Below are 22,469 nucleotides of genomic sequence, written 5' to 3' on the forward strand. Positions count from 1 at the left end.
TGCGGGCCGCCCAGGGCTGGCGGGCTCGGGCTCCCCTCCGGCACGGCCTCTGCACGCCTCCGCCGGTTCCTGTACAGGGGCGGGGCTTGTGTGTTTTACTTCCGGATCTCACAGCTACGACACCGGAAGCCGGAAGTGTGAGTTTCGGCAGCGGGACAAGGGAAGGGTTCTCGGACTTTCTCGGAACGCCAGGGTCCGAGGAGTGCTCGAGGCTCGCCGTTCCTGCCCTTTTCACGTCGGACCGACGCTGCTGACAGGTGTGGTCTTCTTCCCGAAGACAGGGTACTGTTGGTGGGCGTTCCGCCGCCTCCGACACTCGCTCGGACGTCCTTGCTTCCCCCTCTTGTTGGGCCCTGGCTCGTTTCTGCCGCCTGCTTATAGAGCCCGCCTTGGCCCGATGCAGGAGCCGGGTTACCTTGGGGCTGTTTCTGCCTCTCCCGCCGCCGTCGCGGAGTCTGACCACACCCCTGCTTCGTGGGTGACTCTTCTATAGTTTGGAGACATTTTCTGTTCATCAAACTTGACTGCATAAGAGCTTGTTAAATTCTTCTAAAAGGTCTCAGATGTAGTTTGGCAATTACATATCTTCATGTGCCTCAGTTTACTCACCTTGCAAAAATGATTAATGTTTACTCGAGCTCAGACCTTTTCTGTGACCCGAGGATGGATGAGCCCTCCTGGCATGTTCGAGGAACAGCAAGGAGACCACTATAGCTGGAGCAGAGTGAGTGAGGGGAGAATACTCGGCGAGGAAGCAATGAGGGACAACGTCGTTCAGAGCTTGCGGGCCATTTTAGAACTTTTGGCTTTTACACGCGGGACAATGAGGAACTGTGGTAGGGAACAGTGTAGAGGACGGACATGATCGGAATACCCTGTTAGGCTGATCTGGCCCTTGTGGGGAGAACAAACTATAGGGGACAACGATAGGAGCAGGGTGACCTTTCAGATGTCACTGCAGTAATCCAGATGCGTGGATGCTCAAAATGCTTTGAGCATTTTATTATGAAAAATTTCAAAGATGTTCGAAAGTAGAAAGAATAGTATGGTGAATCTCGTGTCCTCACTCTCCAGCTTTGACAGTTGTCAACTCAATGTTAATTTTGTTTAATTTATACCCCTCACAATCCTCTTCCTTTATTATTTTCAATAGCATCTTTATTGAGATCTAATTCTCAAACCACACAGTTCACCCATGTAAAGTGTACAGTTCGTTGGTTTGTAGTATATTCAGGGTTGTGCAGCCATCACTACTATCTCATTTCAGAACACTTTCAGGACTCCAAAAAACCCGGTGTCTCTTTAGCTATCACCCCATTACCCCATCTCTCCCAGCCCTTAAGTATCCACCAATGTTTCTGCCTCTATGGATTTGCCTCTTCTGCACATTTCATGTAAATGGAATAATATTATATGCGGGCTTTTATGACTTGCTTTTGTTTTTACCATAATTTTTGCAAGATTTGTCCATCTTGTGGCATGTGGATGTACTAGATTTTGTTTACTCATCAGTTGATGGGCATTTGGGTCATTTCCATGCTTTGGCTGGTGTGAATAATGCTGCTACGACCATTTGTGTGTACACATGTGTTTTCGTTTTTCTCAGGTAGATACCTAGAAGTTCCCACGTTATTTGAAGCAAGTTCCTGACACCATATCATTTCATCTGTAAATGTTTCAGCACGCGTCTAAGAAAGAATTAACAAACAACCACAACACCACTGTCACACTTAAAATACTTAACAATAATTGCTTAGTGTCATCAAGTAGGTTCTGGGATACATTTTGACAGGATTTCCTGATGCATTACATGTGAGCTGAGAGACACAGGAGTCAAGAGGAGTCACAGGAGTCTGAGGTTTTTGTCCTGTAGCTGGACATCAGGTGACAAGGAGGGCTGTGGGTGGAAGTGGCTTTGGGGGGCTGTCAGGAGTGCGATTTTAAGGTTAGTTTGAGAGCAATGCCAGCTAACCAAGTGAAGATGTTGAGTTTTCTAGGTGTCTGGAGTTGAGGAAAGGTGTAATTTGGAGCATCGTCAGCATGAGAGTGGGGGTTAAAGCTGTGAGGCTGAATGAACTGTGTACTGGAGTGACTCTAGGTAGAGGAGAGACCCCAGAACAGAGCTTGGGGGGCACCACAACATGATGGGCTGGGTTAGTGAGGAAGATCCAGTGAAAGGGTCTGAGCAGGAGCAGCCAGTGAGGCAGGGGGAGAACCAGGGAGTGGGCTCTTCTGGAAGCTCAGAGAAGGATCAGTGGCTCTCCAGATACCGCCGATGGGTTTGTGGGGGGAGTTCGGTGGAATCCAGTGGAGCAGTATAAATGTAACAGTTTATGGCATTAAAGCCATCCTCTCTCAGCTCAGGGCCTGCTCCTGCAAGCTTGTCTTAGGATTGGCCTCCTCCTCCAGGTAGTCTTCTTGGGCAGAATTTAAAAGGCCTTTAGGCTAGTGCTGTCCCTCATGGCCAACTTCTGTAGTTTATAGGAGAATGCAAACAGCTCTGCGTGTGTCTTTGCCCTGCTGTCTTAGGCTGGGCAGCTCCCACTTTCAGATTCCTTTTTAAAAATATTTTATTTATTTATTCATGACACACACACAGAAAGAGAGAGAGAGAGAGAGAGAGAGAGAGAGAGACAGTGACACAGGCAGAGGGAGAAGCAGGCTCCATGCAGGGAGCCCGATGTGGGACTTGATCTCGGGTCTCCAGGATCACGCTCTGGGCTGAAGGCGGCGCTAAACCGCTGAGCTACCCAGGCTGCCCCACTTTTAGATTCCTTGGCACGTATCAGATACTATATATCCCCTTCAGGCCCTCAGTTCCAGCAAACACTCATCAGGTTCTGAGTGGTGTCCTTGAAGCCCCTCATCCTACGTGGATTAATTTCCTAAAGCTGCCGTGAGAGATGAGTGTAAGCCGAGTGGCTAAGACAACAGACCTTTATCCTCTCCAATTCTGGAGGCCAGAAGTCTGAAATCAACGTGTCTTCACGGCCACACTCCCTCAGCGGACTCAGGGGGAGGATCCTTCCTGCCTTTTCCAGCTGCAGGTGGTTCCAGGCCTTCCTTAGCTTGTGGCCACTGTCAGTCTAATCTCTGTGATCATGTGGCCTCCGTGTTTGTGCCTCTTCTAAGGACACTTGTCATTGGATTTAAGGCCACTCTAATCCAGGATGATCTCATCTCAAGATCCTTCACTTACTTAGACCTGCAAAAAAAATCCTTTTTTCAAATAAGGTCACATTCACAGGTTTGGGGGGTCAGGATTCAAGGTACTACAGGAGATGGGGGCTAGCATTCTTCACTCCAGTTTGGAGGTGTATGTAGCAGGTAGGATCCATAGCACACTGACACCTCCCTACGAAAATAACCCTCTCCCTAATTTCCGTTCTCTTGTGAAATTCTTAATTTTAGTTTGCAGCCTGGAGACTGGTGCTTGGTAGTTTTTAACAAGTGCTGCAGGGATCCCTGGGTGGCGCAGCGGTTTGGCGCCTGCCTTTGGCCCAGGGCGCGATCCTGGAGACCCGGGATCGAATCCCACGTTGGGCTCCCGGTGTATGGAGCCTGCTTCTCCCTCTGCCTGTGTCTCTGCCTCTCTCTCTCTCTCTGTATGACTATCATAAATAAATAATAAAAAAAAATAAAAAATAAAAAAAAAACAAGTGCTGCAGCATGGCCTTTCTGACCCCACGTATGGGGCTGCAACTCCCTTCGGAATGAGAGTATATGCCACCTTGTGGACTGAAAAGCCTGTTTTAGTTTTCTATCACACTTGATAAAGTGCTCAGCATTCTGCTTAAAGTGTAGCCCCAGGACTCCACAGACTGCACCCCTTGTCCTGCAAGGTAAGAGAATTCTGCGGGGGTGTCATGTGACTCCTCTGCTGCCTTTCTCTTCCAGACCCTGACTTGTTGGATGAGCAGGGCCCCCTGGAAGAGTCAGCCAAGTGAGATGGTGCAGCCCAGTGGCGGCCCGGCCGGGGACCAGGACGTCCTGGGTGAAGAGTCTTCTTTGGGGAAGCCAGCTATGCTCCACCTACCTTCTGAGCAGGGCACTCCTGAGACCTACCAACGCTGTCTGGAGGAGAATCAAGAGCTCCGAGGTGAGGAGGGCAGCAAGTGTGCAGGGTAAAAGGTCAGAGATCCCAGCCCTGTTGGGTGGGGGAGGCTTAGTCTACTCATCTGTGTCTGCTTTTACTGGGTCTGGGTGGGGGTGTACCTGAGAGCCAGCTGGTGATTCAAACTCGACCACCTTGCCGCTTGTTTCGGGTGAGATTCCCTGGAAATGGACTCTGAGGTATAGATTGACGTCCAGGAAGTTTTTATTTGGAGTGCTCTCAGACCCCCGCTGGGGACGGGAAGGGAGGGAGAGGACAGGGAAGAAGCGGGACTGCAGCGCCCGCCGACCCTGCAGGGAGCTCAGGGGCTGCAGCGAGCCCTGCGAGTTGCCCCAGTGGGGCCACCGTGGCCGGGCTCTTGTGTCTCCATCCCGGTCCCTTAAGCGCCAGGCCGTTCTGGGAACCGCCTTGTGGCTCCTGGGGGGCGTGGCCGGCCCTGGGAAGCGGCGTGGCCTGTCCTGGGAAGGGGCGTGGCCGCCCCAGGCAGGAGGCGGGGTCAGGGTTTGCGTGCCCGCGGTGCTGGGGCGAGAGCCGGGCCAGGGGTCCCATTTCCGTCCCCACCTCGACCTCCGCGCACTCACCTGCCTTGTCCTCACGCGGATGGGGCGCCGGCAGCTTCTCCGGTTCCCAGGGGGGCGGCGGGCGGCCTTTGCGTGGGCCACATCTGTGCCCGCCCTCACCCGCCCCCCACCTTGTCATCATGCTTAGACATCTACGGCTGTCCTGGACTCTGCATGGTGTTGAGCAGCATCCCTGGCCTCTACCCACTAGATGCCAATAGCACTCTTCTGGTTATGACAGCCAACGGTGTCCCTAATGTCAACTGTCTTGGGGTCACATAGAGCTGGGAGTCAGGTTGGAGGTGGGGAGGGCGCACTCTCTCGATGACTGTGTGTGTAGCCTCTGCTGTAAGAGGGTGCTCCGGCAAGGGAGACCTGGGGACAAGAGTGTGGTAGGTTGGCTGTAGAGGGATCACGGCACCACCAGCTCCCCACGCAGGGAGCTGAGGCTTTAGTAGCCCATGGAGACCTTGAAGCTGCATGGCCTCCAGCTGCGCTGACTCTCGGTTGTGCAGTGTGTTGGCCCCACACAGTGTTGGCTCTGCACATCTCTGTCAAATGGGTGCCATGTGTCAGGCCCTGGGTTAAACCCCCCGGGGCCCTGAGGGTATCCACCCCCAACAATGCTGATGATTGTGCCTAGGGAGGAGGGGGCAGGGGAGTGGATATAGACTTTGCTTGCAATATTTCTGGGGGACGTTAGGAAAGAAGTTCCATGTACCTAGTACAGGAGTCTGTTGATGAGACGTGTCTAGGAGAGGCAGATCCGGAGAATCCGCTAAGTGGATGCCAGAGGCTGGGGGTGATGGGGAAGTGACTGCCACTGGATTCAGGTTTTTTTGTTGGGGGGGTGATGGGAATGTTCTGGAACTAACTAGAGGTGATTGTGCATAGCTTTGTGAGTACACAGAAACCCCTGAATGACTGTGTACTATAAAATACTTAAAATGATGAATTTGGGGTTATGCGAATTTTACCTTGATAGAAAAAGAAGTTGCCTATGAGTTGAGGCTTGGTGGGGGAGGGTGGAGGTGGGTGGCAGAAGCATGCCTGAGGCAGGAGACCCTGTATAAGGGCCACGCTCAGCTTGCCTCCCCTGCAGGGGGGGTCACATGGGGGCAGTAGAGTGAGCTGGGCTCAGAAGCCACTGCTACTGCCTTTTGAGTAAAAGAATGTTCCGTCAACAGGCACTAGTTAGCTAGTGAAGGGTTTTGACTAGAGAGTGACGTGAAGCTACTGCTCTTTCTGATCTTACACAGTTCTGTAGTTGTGAGAACCTTTGTGTGTCACCGATCAGTTTTGTCACCCCTCGATGGTCTTCTGCTGCCCAGGGTGTCCCTGAGTGTGTGGCTCTCCTTTCCTCAGCCTCTGCTGACTGCGTGGCCTTGGCACATACTCATCCTTCAGCCTGGTGATGGGGGGACTGGTGGTTTCTCGAACGTTCATTGTGCCCAGAGCACTTTGCTTTTTCATTTAACTCTTGTGATCCTGTGAGGTGGGTGTGATTATTTCTGTTGAACATGCAGGTGGGGACGGTGAGGCTCAGGGAGGCCACTCACTGGGGCACTTCGAGCCTTCTGGTCCTTCCAGGCTGTGGCCAGTGGTGCCAAGGGGCCATTTGCCCTGGTGGCCTTCCCTGAGTCTGTGGGTAGCCTGGGGTTTCCTGATTCTGAAGGGGATGCCTGAGCGCCCCAGGGCAGGCTGGCGAGCCCTGGACCTGGCCAGGATACCAATGGGTTTGAGCCACTTACAAAGAAAGTGGCACTTGGCATATACTTTTAAATTTTATTTGACTTGAAGATCTTATTTATTCATGAGAGATCCAGAGAGAGAGGCAGAGGGAGAAGCTGGCTCTCTGCGGGGAGCCCGATGTGGGACTCGATCCCAGGACCCTGGGATCACGCCCCAAGCTAAAGACAGACGCTCAACCACTGAGCCACCCAGGTGTCCCATTGGCACACACTTGTAAACAAAGCTGTTGTATTCAGTCTCTCTGGAGAAACTTAGGGGCTTTATCAGTGCCATAAATAACTTTGAAAGTGTTCTGCAAAATAGGAAGAAGTGTTTCAAGGCCATCTCTGTGTGAGAGGCTGCACAGCGCAGTAGGGAGGGCGCCGTGATGGGCCCGCCTGCCGAGTCTGACCTCCCTCCCATCTCCTCTGCCACAGATGCCATCCGGCAGAGCAACCAGATGCTCCGGGAGCGCTGTGAGGAGCTGCAGCGTTTCCAGGGCAGCCAGAGGAAGGAGAAGGAGTTCCTCATGCAGAAGTTCCAGGAAGCCAGGAAACTGGTGGAGAGACTGAGTCTGGAGAAGCTCGACCTGAGGACGCAGAGGGAGCAGGCCCTGCAGGAGGTGGAACACCTGAAGCGATGTCAGCAGGTAGCCAGAGGGGCGGCCTGGGTCCCTCCCCGGCAGCTGGGGCTTCTGGCCGCCTGTCACACCGGCCACCTACATTCTGAAAACCACGGGGGTCCCAGTACGCTCTGGGCTCCCCGAGGGCAGCCTGAGGCTCGGTGCTCCACCAGGGGGGCTCCCAGGACTCAGAAGAGCCGTAGATCGGCTCACAGTTACGGTGGTTGTGGTCACTCACCATGAAAGCACACGGGTTGGAACCAGCAAGGACGAAAGGAGCTCAGGGCAGGGTCTGGGAGAGAGCAGGGGCGGCGTCTCCCACAGTGATGTGTGACAACCTGCACGGGGTACTGGTGTCCAGGGCCTTGGGTGTGGGGTCGGGCCCGGAGACCCGGAGCTCCTGCGGGGTGACCTCGGATACCCAGGCCCTGCCCCCCAGACGTGAAGCCGAGAGGTGTGTCCCCCCCACAAGGAATTATACCTTCCGCACTTGGGAGGCTCCTAGTGAGTGTGCCAGGTTCCTGGGGCTGCCATAACAAAGGACCACAAACTGGGTGGCTTTGAGAAACAGAAACATATTATTTCCCAGTTCTGGAGGCCAGAGGTCCAAGAGCAAGGTATAGGCAGGGTCGGTACATTCTGGATGCCCCCAGGGAGAACCTGCTCCTGAGTAAAAGAATGCTCCCAGCCTGGGCTCTGCCTGCCGTCTTTGGCCTCCTCTGGCTTGTAGATACATCGCTCCACCTCCGCAGTCAGTGATCCCAGCGCCTTCTCCCTGCGTGTCCGTGCGTTTCTCCTCTTACAGAGACGCCAGCGTTGAAGGGAAATGCAGCTGGACGTAGTTACCGTGGTGAGAAAAGGTCTTATTTGGTAATTACTGACAGCAGGGGAAAGAGCTGAGCTCCATTCCATGTTGACTTGTATTCTCGAGGGGGAGGAGGTGCTGAAGCGAAAACTCGCAGAGGGTCGGTCAGCGTCAATGGGAGGCGAGCTGGCTGTGGGGCCTGGGCTTCTGGGGCTCTGTCCTTCATGGGGAGTCCAGCTCAAAGGAGGGCTTCTCAGGTCCTTGAGAAAGACCCTCCCGGGTTGTAGGAGGTACACAGACGTTTCAAGGCACGGAGAAGGGTTCCGAGTTGGGAGCCCTCTTAGCAAATGCTCCGGGGAAGGCGCGGGCCCCTGTGTCCGGTGGTGGCTGAACCGGTCAGATTTGGCATCGTTGAACTTTCCCAGGTGGACATGCCGGTGGGGGGCTGGGTCTCCCAGGATCGCGGCCCTTGGCTGCTAGAAGCCGTGTTCAAGCGTGGTCAGGTCGCCGAGCGCGGGGGTTTGGAAGGAATCCAAGTCTTTTGTGCGGATTTCTTTTGTAATTCTCCACAGTCACTGTACCTCCCACCCCCGCCTCTTCCAGCATGACTGGTCGTGACCTGATTGCATCTGCAAAGCCCCTGTCTCCAGATCAGGTCCCATCTATGGTACTGGGGGTTAGGACCCGGACGTATCTTTTGGGGGCTACCATTCGGCCCATCCCAGCCTTGAACAGGTGGACTCCGTGCTCTCTGCTAAATGCCTTCAGGGCATCTGTCCGTGCGGCCCCGGGATGGGATGCTGGTTTCAGAGCAGAGCAGGGATCAGGACCGCCGCTGCCGCAGTGCTCTTTCTTGGCTGACATGCCTGGCAGTAGTGGCTATTGGAGGGGACCCGGCTTCATGTTGCTGGTGGCAGTGGCAGTCGGCGCCACTACTTTGAAAAACTGTTGAGCATTTTGTCTTCAGGTTGCAGATTCAGCAGCCTCACCCCAGCTGCACCTCTAAGAGAAGCTCTTCCATGTTGACTGGCACAACAACCCAGGCACCATGCAAGTGCCCATCACTGGGAAGCCAGTAGAACCATAGGTTGGAGGTTTTTTTATTTTATTTTTTTTAAAGATTTTATTTATTTATGATAGACATAGAGAGAGAGAGAGAGAGAGGCAGAGACACAGGCAGAGGGAGAGGCAGGCTCCATGCCGGGAGCCCGACGTGGGACGTGATCCCGGGACTCCAGGATCATGCCCTGGGCCAAAGGCAGGCGCTAAGCCACTGAGCCACCCAGGGATCCCCTGGAGGTTTTTTTTTTTTTTTTTTTAAAAAAAGGTTTACTGAGATAGAATTCACACACCATAAAATAACCCTCTTATTTATTTATTTTTTTAAAAAAGATTTATTTGAGAGAGTGAGAGGGCACAAGCAGGGGGAGGAGCAGGGGGAGAAGGAGAAGCAGGCTCCCGGCCGAGCAGGGAGCTGGACGTGGGGCTCCGTCTCAGGACCCTGGGGCCATGACCTGAGCCGAAGGAAGACACTTCACTGACTAAGCCACCCAGGTACCTCAGAATTCACTCTTTTAAAGTATAGAATCCGGGGGCTTTTTAGTATATTCACAGACTTGTATAACCATTGCCACTCCCTAGTTCCAAAACATCCACCTCTGCCCCCGCCAAAGAAAGTGCATCCTCATTAGCAGGCACTCTGCGCCCTTTCCCTCAGCCCCTGCACTCTCCACTCTGCTTTCTGTCTGCGGGCTTCTTATTCTGGACATTTCGTACCAATGGAATCATACAGTACGTGCCCCTTGCATCTGGCCTCTTTCATTCAGCGTAAATATCTTCGAGGTTCATCCGTGTTGTAGCCTGTAGGAGCACGTCCTTCCCTCTTATGGTGGCGTCCTGGTCCAGTGTATGGAGAGGCCACGTTTTGTTTAGCTATTCACCAGTTTGTGGACATTTGGGTAATTTCCACTCTTTAGCTGTTGCAGGATTATGCTTATTAGAGAGTGAGCGAGCACGGGTGCATGAGCAGAGGGCAGAGGGAGCGGGAGAAGCGGACTCCCCACTGAGCAGGATCTCAGGACCCGGGATCATGACCTGAGCCAAAGGCAGACTCTTAACCAATCGGGCCTCTGTGTTTCTTTTTTTAAGTTTTATTTATTTAAGTAATCTCTCACCCAGTGTGGGGCTCAAACCCATGACCCCGAGCTCAGGATTCTCCTACCTCTCCCACTGAGTCAGCCAGGCGCCCCCAGTAACGCTATGAATATTTGCGTGTGGACATGTGTTTTCATTATCAGGTAAATATCTAGGAATTCCCCCTTTAATTTGAAGCAAGTTCTAGACACCATGATTTCATCTGTGAAAATTTCAGCGTACATCTCTAAGAAGGGATTTAAAAAAGACTAACTGCAAAACCGCTATCTTACCTCAAACAGTTAACGTTAATCATTTAGCGTCATCAAATAGATACACCATATTGTGCCATCAGTATATTTTGACAGGATTTCCCGATGCGTTAGATGTGAGCTGTGAGATACAGAGCGGAGTCAGGAGGGACTCCGAGGTTTTTCTCCTGGTAGCTGGACGATGGATTTGCTCTCAGCTGACAAGGAGGGCTGTGAGTGGAACTGGCTTTTTGGGGTCTGCCAGGCTTGCAGTTTTTTAAAAAAATATTATTTTCGAGAGACACACAGAGAGAGGCAGAGACATAGGCAGAGAAGCAGGCTCCCTGCAGGGAGCCCGATGTAGGAATCGATCCCAGGACTCTGGGATCACGCACTGAGCCCAAGGTAGACACTGAACCACTGAGCCACCCAGGCGTCCCAGGCGTGCAGTCTTGAGAGCACTACTAAATATCCAAGTGGAGACATTGATGTGACAGGCCAGGTGCTGGGTGGTATTTGCACTAGTCAGTGGGGAGACCTTTGCTGAAGTGCATTCTAGTAAGGACCAGAACACAGTGAGGGGTATCTGGGGGCAGCATGTTTTAGGGGATGGGAAAGCATGTGCAAAGGTCCTGAGGCGGGGACACGCCTGTCATTTTCAGGGAACACCAAAGAGGCAAACATGGCTGGAAGCCGTGTGGAGGTGGCTAAAGAGTGGGTGGGGAGAGTCATGGTAGGAGCTGGTTATGTGGGCTTAGTAGGGCCAGTGGAAGGAGTGAGGCTTTGACTCCAGCGTGACAGAGACTGTGGGGGCTTCTGTGATAGCGTGAGACCTGATGTGGTTTCCTGTAGGCTACAGAGTGTGCAGGGGCATTACGGGATTAAATGGTGTCTCACGAAAAAAAAAGTCCACATCCTAAACCCTGTACCCCAGAATGTGTTCTGGAAAGAGAGTCTTTGCAGAGGTAACGAAGTTGAGATGTGGTCGTAGTGGATTAGCCTGGGTCTAAATCCAGCAATTGCTGTCCTTACCGGAGGAGAGACAGACGCAAAGACACACAGGGAAGACAGCCATGTGATGATGGAGGCAGAGGTTGGGGTGATGCACGCACGAGCCAAGGAGCGCCAGGGACCGCTGGCAGCCTCCAGGAGGCTGGCGGAGCCCCGGCACAGATGTCCCCCCGCCCCGCAACCCCTCAGAAGGCACCAACCCTGCCCACACCTTGCTCTCAGACTTCTGGCCTCCCAAACCGGGACGTGCTATGTTAGTGTCTCGAGCTCCCCACTCCGTGATTCTTTATAGATGACCCAGGAGTGGAAGGAGCCCAGGTGGGAGTCACTGTAGCTCCTGGTGAGGGCCTCTGAGCAGGGTGGGCCCGCACCCCAGGGCCTGCTGAAGGCACAGCTGTGGAGGCAGGGGGCAGGTAGCTGCATAGCTAGGCCGGGGCGCACGGCAGGAATCTGTCCTGGAGGTGTGATTTTGGAAGCTGTCAGCCTGCAGGGGACGGCAGGCGTCGAGAGCACACCCAGGCACGTTGGTACGAGGGCTGGGGCCTTGGGACTGCGCTCGCAGGGCAGGGAGGGAGTGGCCGGCATGGTGTGTGCGCGCACAGGAGGCCGCGGCAGGGGCTCGGGGGCCGGGAGTGGCCCTTGCTGCCGAGGGGTCTGGATGCGGGGGGCTGGGCGCCGACTCTGGGTCGAGTGGCCAGAGGTCGCCAGGGACCGGGTCTGGATGGTTGGATGAGGCGGACCAGGCATCGGGGAGTTCGGATAACTCGAGTGTTGTCACTGCTAGAGCGGCCTCCTGGAAAGTGTCAGGCTGGCTCTCTCCTGGTGGCCTTGGCCTGCGGAGTGGAGCGTGTATTTATTTATTCATGAGCGACACAGAGAGACAGAGACACAGGCAGAGGGAGAAGCAGGCTCCCCGCAGGGAGCCCGATGCAGGACTCGATCCCGGGACCCCAGAATCCCGCCGTGAGCCAAAGGGCAGACGCTCGACCACTGAGCCACCCGGGCGCCCCTGGAGCGTGTGTTTAGACCCATGAGGTCTAACCTCCCTCGGCACCACGTCCTGCTGGACCCCCTCTTCACAGCCTGCTCGTCAGCCTCATAGGACTCGAGGCAGCTCTGCGCCCCTGTGTCTGCAGGCATGAGGAGGGCTTGGGGAGTGTGGGGTCATGGGACGGTTCCTTGCGGGGGCCTGGGGAGCTTCCAGAGGTGAGTGGTGAGATGGGTGGTGGTGTCGGGGGGCAGGACAGAAGCCCTCAGGTGACATGTCTTAGTACCTGCCGGCTGCCCTGGGGTTCGGGGATGTCGGGGGTGGGTGGCAGCTGGCAAGAAAGTATCACTGACAGGAAGTGGCTTTTTTTTCATGCAGCAGATGGCTGAAGACAAGGCTTCCGTGAAAGCCCAGGTGACGTCCCTGCTGGGGGAGCTCCAGGAGAGCCAGAGTCGTTTGGAGGCCGCCACCAAGGAGCGGCAGGCTTTGGAGGGCAGGTGAGTGGGACGGGAACGCCCCCCGGGGCTGCTGTTGGGGTGCCCGAGAAGAGAGAGGCAGCTGAGGGGCGTCTGGCGGCCTCATCCGTGAGGGTCAGGTCAGCTATAATGATCCCGGGAAAGGGACCCCAGGGCCTCCCACGGGAGAGCAGGCGCTCTGCACAAACTCTCCTGTCATGCGAACAGTCCGGGCACAGGGACCATCCTTTGTGGTACGGGTGTCACATTGGCGTAGGGGACTCGCTGCAGCCCGCCGCCCAGGTGCCCCCCAAGGGCCAACTTGGCAAGTGGCCCGCTGAAGCCAGCGGCCGGCCAGTTGCTCTTTTCTGCGCGGCGGGGTTCCCATAAGCGGCTCCCCGAGTCTGAGGCACCGGTGCTTCCTCGGCTCTCACGGCCCCGGGTGCTGCCCTCCAGAGAGAAAGGTGGACCCCCGTGGTGGCGGCAGGGCTGCCTTCCCCCCAGGGGAGGGGGCAGGACGGTGTTGGCCGTTGTCCGCGCTGGGGGGACCTTGTGGACGTGCTTCCATCTAGAAATCGGAGTGTGAGCAAAGGTGTCACAAGGTTGTGCTTGCTCGCCTTGGGCTTGTCGCGTTGCTGTTTGCCCCTGTGTCCACCCCCCCCCGCCCCGGCCTCCAGGTGTCTACAGTCCCATGTGTCGTTTTTAGGACAATTTGGTGTCCTTTCTGCCTGTTTTCTGTGTACGTGAAAGAAACCGCTGGGGTGGGGCGTCTGGGTGGCTGAGTGGTCGAGCGTCTGCCCTTTGGCCCAGGGCGTGATCCCGGGGTCCTGGGATCGAGTCCCGCATTGGGCTCCCCACAGGGAGCCTGCTTCTCCCTTTGCCTGTGTCTCTGCCTCTTGTATGTGTTGCTCACGAGTAAATAAATAAAATCTTAAAAAAAAAAACCGCTGGGGGCGACTTTGGTCCATTAGTGACCATGCACAGACGTCAGCAAGTGTGGGCTCCCAGGCAGTGTCCTTCTGTGTCCCACCCCCTGTGGCTGGCCATATAGATGGTGAGCTGGACAGCTCGGCCTCACAGCCCTGCTGGTGTCTCAGGTCCTTCCGTGTGGCCCTTTGAAGAGCTTCACGCTTCTGACACACAGAGGTCCCCCGAGCCTGGGGTCTGTCCTGCGGGAGTGGCACTCACCCTTGCGCTGCGCCCTGGGCAGGCAGCGGGCCCACCTGGTGATGACCACGTCAGCTCACAGATGGAAACACGCTCAGTGTGTTTGGACAGGTGTGGAGAAACAGCGAGACCAGCGATGATCCCCAGCAGGCCCCACCCCCTCCCGCCCTAGCAGCCCCTGTCGCCTCTGCGGTGGGGTGGGGACCGTGCAGGGCCTGGGGCCAGCAGGATGACATGGTTAGAGATCTGGGGAGCTGTGAGAAGATAGGAGACTAGAGATGGGATATTGGGGGCTAGGGGGTGCTAGGGCTTAGAGCATGGAGGGCCTGGTGAGAAGAAATGAGCTGTGGCACCATTGCTGTCACCCAGCCACGCTGGGGAGGCTCCTCTTGCAGGCGGATGCATTTGGGACTGCAGCTGAGCCGTGGAGGTGGGTCAGCTGCCTTCTTGCCGCTTCTAGAACAGTGACTGGGAGGGAAAGAGTCGCCCCCAAGCTGGCTCTCTGTGGTTGTCCCATCTCTGGTAACCGTGTGTCCCCCCGCCCTCCTGACATCCGAGAGCCGCGTCCTTTCTCACGGCAGATCGGCTGCGTGTTGGCAGGATGTTCTGAGCAACTCCTGCCCCCGTGACGGCGCTCTGCCTGCAGGCCGCAGAGCTTCCAGGGCCGTCGGGCTTCGAGCTCCTCCTCAGTGCCGCGGGGATCCCGTGAGCGCCCCCACACCCTGCCCCCCACTCCTGCCGAGGCCCTCCCATGACCTCCCCCTTCCCCCGTGCCAGGGCCCGGGCTGCCAGCGAGCAGGCCCGGCAGCTGGAGAGTGAGCGGGAGGCGCTGCAGCAGCAGCACAGCGTGCAGGTGGACCAGCTGCGCATGCAGAGCCAGAGCGTGGAGGCGGCCCTGCGCATGGAGCGCCAGGCTGCCTCGGAGGAGAAGTGAGTGGCTTCCTGCCCCCGGGGGGACAGAGACCAGAGGGCCATCGGGGGCTTTCTGCCTGTCAGCGAGCCCGTCTGCGGGCCGTCCCTTACCGTCATCACACCTACACGATCCATCTCTGATGCGATGGTATGTGCTCTCCAGTCCACGTCCGGACACCCCCGTTGGGCCCACGTGGCGACAGCGTCTGGTCCCAGGCCCTGCATTGCATCCGTTGGTGTGCCTTGGAGTCTCCATTAATCTAGAACACTTCTCCCGCATCTCTGTGTTTTTCGCAGACTTCACTTTTTTGAAGAGCCCAGGACTGTTCCACCTTATTATAGACGGTTCTTATTATTAAAAACGTTAGCCTTAAGCAAAGGGATACTAAGCATTTAGTAAAGCTTGTCTTAGGGCTGCTGGCCTTGAAGGCACAAACGCACCCTGCAAGCAAGCCCCTTTCTGGTCTGTGGACATGAGGAGGAGGACCGTGGAGCGGGGTCAGGACAAGGTGGTTTCTCCAGCAAAGGCTCCTCTTCCTTAGGCGGAAGCTGGCCCAGCTACAGGTGGCCTATCACCAGCTCTTCCAGGAGTATGACAACCACATCAAGAGCAGCATGGTGAGCAGCGAGCGAAACCGAGTGAGTATGGTGGGGCTGTCGCTCGGACTGTAGGACTGACTTTGCCTCGCTTCCTCTCCCTGCCGCCTAGAAACAGCAGAGCTCGGTACCTGCTGCCACTGATTTAGGGCCATGGGAGCTCGAGTTCTTATTTGAACACTTGCCAGAATTTGATTTTGGGGGGGATGTTTGACTTGTCCTAGACCTTTGTCAAGGTCGCAGTGTGACAGCTCAGCGCGGGTGGTGGGAGACTGGGATCCTAGGGCTGTGCCGTTTGTGGCCTATGGTCCCCTGGGCCGGGCCTCTGGCGGTGCTCTGTGTGGCCTGGGAACATGCTGGTCTCTGTGGCCAAGTCCTTCCCACCAGCTTGGCTCCTGGCTCAGAGATCCCAGAGCCAAGGTGAGGCCTGGGACACTTCATCACACTAATAAAGGTGCTGGGAGCCCTTTTCTGGTTGGTTTTCATCAGAACTGTGCTGGGTGCAATGTCAAGTGATCGCATTTTAAGAAGGATGCTGTCAAACCCGAATGTACCCAGGGGACATCTCTAAGGCTTGTAAGGGTAACACCTGACACCGACCACACCAGGAAGAGTTAGTTACACAACTGTGGCCTTTCGAGCTGCAGGAGGAAGGCTTGCTGGCGTGTGTGGCTGTGTCTGTGTGTGCATGCATCTGCGTGCGTGCATGGGGGGCTGGGGGCATCTGGGAGGGAGCAGCAGACCTTTGTAGGTTGGCAGGGTGGCAGGACCCACAGGTCTCAGCTTCGTGGCGGCATGTGGTGGACTGTTAGCACAGGAGAGCAGCTGAGCGTGGAGGGGATGGCCTCAGGAGGGAGGATGGCCCTGTCCGCTGAAAGGTTAGAGGTGGGCTGTCCGGCTGGGGATTCTGGGAAGGGAGTGTTGGCCTGGGTGGGAAGTTGTGCCACATGACGTCAGAGGTTCCCTGTAGCCTTTGCCTTTCCTGTGCCCTGCACGCCCTGTCATCTTGTGCTCTCCGCCACTCCAGCGTTGGCCAGCCAGGGCCCATCTTTCATTCATTGCTTTTGGTTTTCACCTGGAGCAGCAGCCGGCCTGGTGGCGGCCTGGTGCCTGCCGTGGGCCAGTTTGGGCTCCCGCAGTTGCCCCTTGCCCGTTCCTAGGGAATGCAGCTGGAGGATCTCAAGCAGCAGCTCCAGCAGGCCGAGGAGGCCCTGGTGGCCAAACAGGAAGTGATCGACAAGCTGAAGGAAGAGGCTGAGCAGCACAAGATCGTGATGGAGACCGTCCCGGTGCTAAAGGCTCAGGTGAGGGCACTTCTCTGTGGCCCGTGTGCGGTCAGCCGACTGGGCCTGCTGGGCCCTGGGACCTGGTATGTCCCTGGTGTCATTTTGTGGTGGCTTCACGGAAGCCCTTTGAGCCCCTTGCTCTTTCTTGATCTGTCTGCGCTTGGCGGTGACTCTCTGTGCCCCGGCTCTGGGAGGGTGGGAGCCGGCTGTCCCCGATCCCCCAGCAGGCAGTGAATGGCCCACAGCTGGCGGGCGTGCCCCTCTCTTGGCTTTGCCAGGCGGATATCTACAAGGCCGACTTCCAGGCCGAGAGGCAGGCCCGGGAGAAGCTGGCCGAGAAGAAGGAGATCCTGCAGGATCAGCTGGAGCAGCTGCAGAGGGAGTACAGCAGGCTGAAGGCCAGCTGTCAGGAGTCGGCCAGGTGGGCCTCGGAGGACCTGCCCCACGGGGGGTGGGACTGGGTGTGGGGGTCCCGGTGGTGACCGCTTGCATGTGTCAGGTTAGGCTGAGCCTGCCCTCCCTCTCGGCTCTCCCTCTCCTGCCCTGTCCTGCCCCGTCCTTCCGTTGGCTCCGTGCATACTTTTTTTTTTTTAAGATTTTATTTATTTATTCATGAGAGAAAGAGAGAGAGAGAGAGAGAGGCAGAGACACAGGCAGAGGGAGAAGCAGGCTCCATGCAGGGCGCCCGACGTGGGACTCTATCCTGGGACTCCAGGTTCAGGCCCTGGGCCGAAGGCAGGCGCCCAACCAGTGAGCCACCCAGGGATCCCCTCCGTGCATACTTTTGATCTGACAGTTTTTCTTCTCAAAGGATTGAAGATCTGAGGAAGCGGCACGTGGAGGTCTCCCAGGCTCCCTTACCCGTCACCCCAGGTGAGTGAGCGGTCAGAGGGAGGATGGAGAGGGCAGGGTGCCAGAGAAGGGCCCATCTCGCCTCCCCAGAGTCACTGTCCCGAGTGCAGTCCCCTCCTGGGGACGGGGCGGGCCGAGAGGGAAGGCGCAAGTGGCGGTGACCCCAGTGGCCGACCCGACAGGCCTAGCAAGTCTCAGTCCTCTCTGCTGCTTCCTCTGTTTCTCCAGTTCACGCCTCCTTTCACGTGCCCGTGTCCATCCAGAGGAGAAGCCCCCCTGAGGAGCCGCCGGACTTCTGCTGCCCCAAGTGCCAGTATCAGGCCCCTGATATGGACACCCTGCAGATACACGTCATGGAGTGCATCGAGTAGGGCTGCCTGCCAGTAAGCAGCACAGGACGGCCCGGTGCGAGCTCTCCTGCCTGCCCGGTCCAGAGTTACGGGCTAGGTGACACAGAACAGGCCACTTCTGTGCGCCCCACGAGCTAGCTCTAGGACCTTATGCTTCAGCTCCCCCATCTGCTGGTTTGCCTCTTTTAGGGCCCGTGGAACCCCGGTTAGGCCTGATGCTCTGCTCCTTTCGCTCGTTCTGTCCGCTTGAACTGCTTGCCCCGGGGCTCCCTCTGTTTCCACGTCCACCGGGGAACTCAAGAATCAAGGCCAGGGCTCTCAGAGAACTTCTCGAGCCAAGATGGGCCGAAGCCTTGCCTCCCGCCCACGCTCCCGCACACCGTGGCCCCAGCGCCCCCGTGGGCCGTGTGGTATTCCATTTGGAGGCTGCACCGCCGGCCCATTTAACCAGTCAGCTTCGGATGAACACTTGGGCCCTCGCCACTCACTGTCACAAACGATGCTGCACTGAACATCCTTGGGCGTCACTTATGCGTTTCTTTGGGTCAGGGTCTTAGAAGCAGCACTGCTGAGCATTGAGTCCTGCCCACACGAGGGCCGCCCGGCCTGCGGGCTTTTGCCATCTGTCGGGCACGGCGCTCTCTATTGAGCCTGAGCGTGTTTGCGGAGCTTGAAGGACCCTTTCCAGTTCTGCTTTTAATGGCTCGTTTGTACGTTTTGCCCATTTTTCTGTTGGGCTGTAAGTCTTTTGTTCCTCAGTGGGTTTGAGCTCTTTGGTCACTGGTGGGATGGGCTCTTGTGTATGATAGAAACTGCCACTGTCTTCTCTTCCTCTGACTGTGTGTGAGTGTGTTTTGGGCTTGAAGTTGGTCATCCTTGCGTGGCCATGTCTGTGCACCTTCCCTTCCCTGCTTTGGGTTTACCATTGTTGTGACAGGCTCATGGTTTGACAGGGAGGTGCTTCCACATGTGCACTTGTCCTTTCCTTTTCCGACCGACCACCACCGCGTGCTCTTGTCCTCCCGGAGAGTGTTGCTGCTCTGTGTGGTGGCGGCCTTTCATCACGTTGCAGAAGCTTGTGATGCTGCTCCCCACACCAGCCCCAAATGCCCCAGCCTTGTGAAGGGAAGCCACTTGGTGACAATTGGCAGGTTCTGAACGCTAGAGGGCCCCTTACTGTTGCTTTGCAAGATTTCTGGCTGTTTCCTCGGATGCCAATTCAAGGGCGTTAAGCCCGCAGTTGTCAGCAAAGGACATCGGAAGTGGAGGAAGAATGCCCTGGCCTCCCCTGGTCGGGAGTGGGGTGTCGCCGAAGACAGCCTGGCCGGCAGCCCGTTCTGGAAACGAGACTGGCCCGGGGGGCGCCTGGCGTGTACAGCAGCGGGAGCACCTTTTCCGGTTCCCGGAGCCCGGATGTCTCCTCGCAGATGACTGAACTTTGGGAAAACGTTAAAGGCGCAGACAGGCTCCCCACTCCCGCGTGCTGTGTTTCAGTCCTGACCTGCAGTTTTCTGCATTAGCACTTCAGTTTCGGGGGATATATTTATTTCCCGTGGCCACTGTGACAAATGACCAGCTTGGCTTAGAACAAGAATTCATTCTCTCATGGTTTTAAAATTAGGGTGACAGCAGGGTTGGTTTCTTTTGGTGGCGCTCAGGGAAAGATCAGCTGCAGGCCTGTCTCCCAGCCTCCATGGGTGGTGGCCCGTGGCATTCTGGGCCGGTAGACGTGTCACTCCATTCTCTGCCTCTGTGGTTACGTGCCCTCTTCTTTTTCCTGACTGCATCTTCTCTTCTTGTCCCTTACAAGAACACCAGTCACTGGGTTTAGGGCCCACCTCCGTCATCTAGGTTAACGTCATTTTGAGGTCCTTATCTTCATTACATCCACAAAGACTTTTCCCAAATAGGGTCATAATCACAAATTCTGTGCCTTAGGACATGCATATGTCTTTCGGGCCACCATTCGGCCCGGCACAGGGATATCTCCTGGGGCCCACAGACTAGGGCAGGTGCAGTTGAGGATCGGTGTCTCCAGGACCGGCAGCTCCGTTGCAGGGGCTTGTCCCCTGGGGTGAGGGTGGCTGCTGGGCTGCAGAGGCACTTGGCGCTCCGTGGGAAGGAAAGCTGGTGTGGTGTGGGGCAGGCCCTTGCAGGTGTGGGGACTGCCGCTCCTTGGGACATCCCATCTCCTGCTGGACACCGTGGCCAGGGCCGGTGGCCGCAGGCAGAAGGAAGGGTGCAGGCTGCCTGCAATAGGACAGAGCAGTTGGACTGACTGGGGCCCTGGGTGACAGCCGCCAGCGGTGTAGGGCTGGGCTTCGAGTCCTCCTCTGGCTTCCTCTGAATGGGAGTTGAAAGGACGAAGATGAGATGCAGGCGCAGTGAGAGAGGCAGACAGTGACTTCCTGGGGAACTTTTCTGGGGTTCCGGCTGTGACATCCATGCGGGCCACGCAGCAGCCGCCAGGAGCTGTGCAGCCCTTCGTGCCTGGGCCCCGGCCGGTGGAGCCACGCTCTGGGGGCAGGGCCTGGCAGCGGCTGGGCGCCACGGGTCTTCCAAAGCTTCCTTTCCTGGGGTGCGCTTGCTCCCTGCCTGCTGCTGATGGCACCCCGTGTGACCCGGTGTGCCTCGGGCGGCGCGGGCTTTAAGCCAGACCTTTCAGTCCGAAGTGGGGGTTCCGCTTTCTTCCCTTCTGGCTTTCCCTAGATTGGGCTTCCAGAATAAGCGTCTGGATCCCTCCTGCGGGGGAAGCAGCCTGCCTGCCTCCTTCGCTGCGGCCCCTTGACCCTCCTGGCCCTGGCCTTGCCGATAGAGACAGCTAGAAGCACCTCCCGCTGTACCTGTGTCCCCTCTTGTTGCTCGCACACGCGTGCCCTCTGTTACCCGCTCGTCGGTGCTTAAGAGAAACCCAGGTGAGCAATAAAGTCGCTGATGAGAACGCTTCCGGCCCTGACCTGTACCTGAAACACGCAAACCAGGTGAAGGGGGCTGTGAGCCAGGAACAGAGGGAGACCCCCGGGGGGCCCGGGGGCCAGCGTGGCAGGATGGAGGGCGTGGTGGCGTCCGGGGCCTGGGGTGACTGTGGTGGCGCCTGCGGGTTCTGCTGATGTGCGGGCCGGCGGGGAGCCCTGCTTGGGGTAGCCCTGCTGGTGGGAGCCCTGCTCGGGGGAGCCCTGCTGGTGGGAGCCCTGCTGGTGGGAGCCCTGCTGGGGGGAGCCCTGCTGGGGGGAGCCCTGCTGGTGGGAGCCCTGCTCAGGGGAGCCCTGCTGGTGGGAGCCCTGCTGGTGGGAGCCCTGCTCAGGGGAGCCCTGCTGGTGGGAGCCCTGCTGGTGGGAGCCCTGCTCAGGGGAGCCCTGCTGGTGGGAGCCCTGCTGGTGGGAGCCCTGCTGGCGGGAGCCCTGCTCGGAGCAGCTGTGCTGGCGGGAGCCCTGTTTGGGGGAGCCATGCTCAGGGGAGCCCTGCTTGGGGCAGCCCTGCTCCGGGGAGCCCTGCTCGGGGGAGCCCTGCTGGTGGGAGCCCTGCTCCGGGGAGCCAAGCTCCGGGAAGTGCCGCCCGCGGCCGCAGACACAGGCCGGGCGGGCGAAGCGTGGCTGTGCAAGAATGGCCCGTGCCGCGTGCGCGAGTCCAGGTCCTCGCAGTCCAGATGCTGCGCCTGCATCAGGGCGGCTGCGACACGGGGCCCCGGTGGCCGAGCACCTGCCACGTAGCCCCTCCGGGGCCGTGGCCGGAAGCGCGGGGGTCTCCGGGCTGAGAGCGAGGCCGTGCGGGCCTGGGTCCCTGGCTCGCAGCGGCGGTCCTCACCCTGCGTCTGCCCGTGGCCGCCCTCTGGGGGTCCAGGGGGCCCCGTGACGTCAGGAGGCGGGCCCGTGGGGCCGGGGGCAGCAACCCCCCCCCCACCTCGGACAGCGGGCCCCTTGGGAAGGCCGCGGCTCCCAGGAGGCCCTGGGGCGTGGGGGTCCGCAGTCCGTGGGGAGGGAGGGACACACGTCAGCCCAACCCCCTTGTACACTAGCCCTGCTTTACAGGGGGCCTGACACGGCGGGCGGCTGTGCCCCAGCGGCCTTCAGGGCAAAGGGCTGCTCTTGCTCCCTGACACGTGGATGTGGGGCGGGGGGGGGGGGGGGCAAGGCCGAGCCGCCGCTGACCAATGACTGGGAGCTGCAGCAGGCGGCAGCCAAATGCACGGAGCTGCCACCAGTCCTATGCGCTTCGGGACCCACCGAGAGATGCTGCCAAGATCCCCCGGGAAAGAGCACTAGGCTGTGCCCTGTGCGCGGAAGCGCTGCCTCACGGGGATGGCCTGACGGGGATGTGCTTTCTTATTTTCTTTTTATTGGTGTTCAATTTGCCAACATACAGAGTAACACCCAGTGCTCATCCCATCAAGCGCCCCCCTCAGTGCCCATCACCCATTCACCCCCACCCCCCACCCTCCTCCCCTTCCCCCACCCCTAGTTCATCTCCCAGAGTCAGGAGTCTTCATGTTCTGTCTCCCTTTCTGATATTTCCCACACATTTCTTCTCCCTTCCCTTCTATTCCCTTTCACTATTATTTATATTCCCCAAATGAATGAGACCATATAATGTTTGTCCTTCTCCGATTGACTTATTTCACTCAGCATCATACCCTCC

General features: G+C 57.5%; 1 protein-coding gene across 3 annotated transcripts; it reads left to right on the forward strand.

The window, feature by feature from the left end:
* Window positions 1–109: 109 nt before the first annotated feature.
* IKBKG (inhibitor of nuclear factor kappa B kinase regulatory subunit gamma) lies at window positions 110–20,775 on the forward strand. 3 transcript variants are annotated; one of them, XM_041740631.1, is made up of 10 exons: window positions 110–257; window positions 3,898–4,099; window positions 6,843–7,054; window positions 12,594–12,712; window positions 14,615–14,767; window positions 15,292–15,388; window positions 16,507–16,650; window positions 16,911–17,053; window positions 17,444–17,505; window positions 17,713–20,775. In XM_041740631.1, the coding sequence occupies exons 2-10, from the start codon at window positions 3,913–3,915 to the stop codon at window positions 17,853–17,855; spliced, it is 1,260 nt and encodes a 419-aa protein (XP_041596565.1). In that variant the 5' UTR covers window positions 110–257; window positions 3,898–3,912; the 3' UTR covers window positions 17,856–20,775. The 3 variants fall into 3 exon arrangements, with proteins under 3 accessions (XP_041596565.1, XP_041596563.1, XP_041596564.1); XM_041740629.1 differs by lacking the exon at window positions 110–257 and adding an exon at window positions 264–724; XM_041740630.1 differs by lacking the exon at window positions 110–257 and adding an exon at window positions 264–724 and having other exon boundaries at window positions 15,292–15,367.
* The last annotated feature ends 1,694 nt before the right edge of the window (window positions 20,776–22,469 follow it).

Source organism: Vulpes lagopus, chromosome X, assembly GCF_018345385.1.
Source record: "Vulpes lagopus strain Blue_001 chromosome X, ASM1834538v1, whole genome shotgun sequence".
Classification (NCBI taxonomy): Eukaryota; Metazoa; Chordata; class Mammalia; order Carnivora; family Canidae; genus Vulpes; species Vulpes lagopus.